Here is a 2500-nt window from a genome sequence, read left to right as displayed (position 1 = left end):
ACCTGAAGGATGGCTTTATCTCTGGGCAGAGCTGCCAGGTCTCTGTAGCCCACAACCTGGTCGTTCACTCGCGCCTGAATGCACCACGCAAACACACACACACACACACACACGCACGCACGCACACACACACACACACGCACACACACACACACGCATTACATTACGTTACAGTCATGTAGCAGAGGCTTTTCTCCAAAGCGACTTACAGTCAGTAGTATGTTACATATCATTCACCCATTCACACACTGATGACAGGCTACCATCAAGGTGCCACCATCAGACTCTAACTAACATTCATCATCAGTCCACACCGATGGCCTTCAGGAGCAACTTGGGGTTAAGTGTCTTGCCCAAGGACACATCGACTGCCGAAGCCGGGTATCGAACCACCGACCCTCTGATTGGAGAACTACCTTGCTCTCCACTACACCACAGCTGCCCCACACACACGCACACACACACACACACACACACACACACACACACACACACACACACACACACACACACACACACACACACACACACACACACACACACACACACACACACACACACACACACACAGGTGACAGGTTAGAGTTTGTGTGTGCAGACTGAGGAAACATCCACACTAAGACGTTTCCTTGTTGTCTGTTCTCACTCTGTCGCTCTGAGAGCATTTATGCTTTTGTTCCTTTACAGTTTCTGTGTGAACTTCACAATAGTTGTGCAGAACAAAATAAACTTTGATAAGAAAAGTAAAGTCCTCTGTTTGTCCATCATCTTCCTCAAAGCTGTAGGTCTGATATCGCTAATTGCTCCAATAACAGCTGCTTCCTCCTACGTCCACGTCATCGTTGACCTCATCTACACTACGACTCAACCAACATGTTCTCAAGAACACGGCGTCGGTTAAACTCCTCTGTTTAAAACCCACGAGTAGTGAGGCCGCTAGGAGTAAACATAGCAAAACATATGCGTTCAAAAAGAAATGTAGAAATGTGGATGTAGCCTGATCCTACGGGTGTGTTTAGGTGTATTTCAGGTGTGTTTAGGTGTGTTTGACGTTTGTTCAGATGTGTTTTGGTGTGTTTGAGGTGTGCTTGAGGTGTGATTCAGGTGTGTTGCAGGTGTATTTGGGTGTGTTTGAGGTTTTTTCAGGTGTGTTTGAGTTGTGATTCAGGTGTGTATAGGTGTGTTTAGGTGTGTTCAGGTTTGTTCAGATGTGTTCAGTTGTGTTTAGGTGTGTTTGAGGTTTTTTCAGGTGTGTTTGAGGTGTGTTCAGGTGTTGGATCAGCTGTTTACCATGATGGCTGTAGCAGGAGACCCCGGCGTGCTCGGTCCTCTGGATGACGGCAGGTTAACCGGCGTCACCCGTCCTTCCACCTGAGACCATCAGACACATTCAGCAGGTGAAGTCTTTCCAGTGTTCTACAACCTGAACGTCTTTTCTATCTGAGATAATAATGTTCAGTCATCTCAATGTTTAACATTAGCATTGAGCACCAAGCTAACGTGCTAAAACGATTAGCTCGCTGTATACAGTGATATTGTGTTTGTGAGTAAAAATAGTGGAAATATATTTTTATTTTTACTTATTTTTATTTATATTTTAAAAGCTGATTATATAGATTATGTTAGCATTTGATACTCTGATTGATTATTGATTATTAATTACCTTCTGCATGACGGTAGAGAAAGCTTCCTCCTGTTGGTTTTAATCAGCTGGAACAGAAACAAGCAGAGAGTCAGTCAGCAGAATTATTAAATATTATGCAGCGTTTAATCAATGACTTTGATCAGGACTCATCTGAACCAGTCTGAGGACTAAACTGGTCCTGAGAAGCTGACAAATATAAGACTTTATCATCATGAAACAGTTTCTATCGAACTGAAACTGGAGGATTGAGACGTGTCTGTCTGCTAACTAGCATGTTAGCCTGGACGCTAACGTGACGATGAGTTCACACAGTGTGTTAAAGATGAGAAATGACGACAGCGTCCTTCACTGTGAGCTTTACGGCTCTCCGTCCAATCACAGAGCAGCTCTGTCAGGACGGCTTGCTATTGGTCAACGGTGCAGAATAACAACACGTTAGCGTTAGCAGTGTTTCAACAGAGGAGGAGGAGGAAGAGGAGGAGGAGGAGGAGGAGGAGGAAGAGGAGGAGGAGGAGGAGGAGGAGGAGGAGGAGAGGAGGAGGAGGAGGAAGAGAAGGAGGAGGAGGAGGAGGAGGAGAAGGAGGAGGAGGAGGAGGAGGAGGAGGAGGAGGAAGAAGAGGAGGAGGAGGAGGAGGAGGAGGAGGAGGAGGAAGGAGGAGGAGGAGGAGGAGGAGGAGGAGGAGAGAAGAGAGGAGGAGGAGGAGGAGGAGAGAAGGAGGAGGAGGAGGAGAAGAGGAAGGAGGAGGAGGAGGAGGAGGAGGAGGGAGGAGGAGAAGAGGAGGAGGAGGAGGAGAGAGGAGGAGGAGAAGGAAGAGGAGGAGGAGGAGGAGGAAGGAGGAGGAGGAGGAAGAAGAA

The 2500-nt window shown here is 47.0% G+C and overlaps 1 protein-coding gene across 3 annotated transcripts in view; it reads right to left on the bottom strand.

Annotated features, from left to right (window-relative positions):
* Positions 1-2500, bottom strand: part of dmtn (dematin actin binding protein) — a 17399-nt gene that overhangs the window by 7624 nt on the left and 7275 nt on the right. For all 3 annotated transcript variants that reach the window (XM_054612124.1, XM_054612125.1, XM_054612122.1), the window contains exons 2-4: positions 1664-1710; positions 1291-1371; positions 1-74 (exon numbers count right to left, since the gene is read on the bottom strand). The exon at positions 1-74 is cut by the window's left edge and continues 70 nt beyond it. In XM_054612124.1, the coding sequence (XP_054468099.1) occupies positions 1-74; positions 1291-1371; positions 1664-1672 (164 nt within the window). In that variant the 5' untranslated portion in view covers positions 1673-1710. The remainder of the gene's footprint in view (positions 75-1290; positions 1372-1663; positions 1711-2500) is intronic.

Source organism: Anoplopoma fimbria, chromosome 14, assembly GCF_027596085.1.
Source record: "Anoplopoma fimbria isolate UVic2021 breed Golden Eagle Sablefish chromosome 14, Afim_UVic_2022, whole genome shotgun sequence".
Classification (NCBI taxonomy): Eukaryota; Metazoa; Chordata; class Actinopteri; order Perciformes; family Anoplopomatidae; genus Anoplopoma; species Anoplopoma fimbria.
The sequence above is the reverse complement of the archived record's forward strand: the minus strand, read 5'-3'. Positions and strand labels throughout refer to the sequence as shown.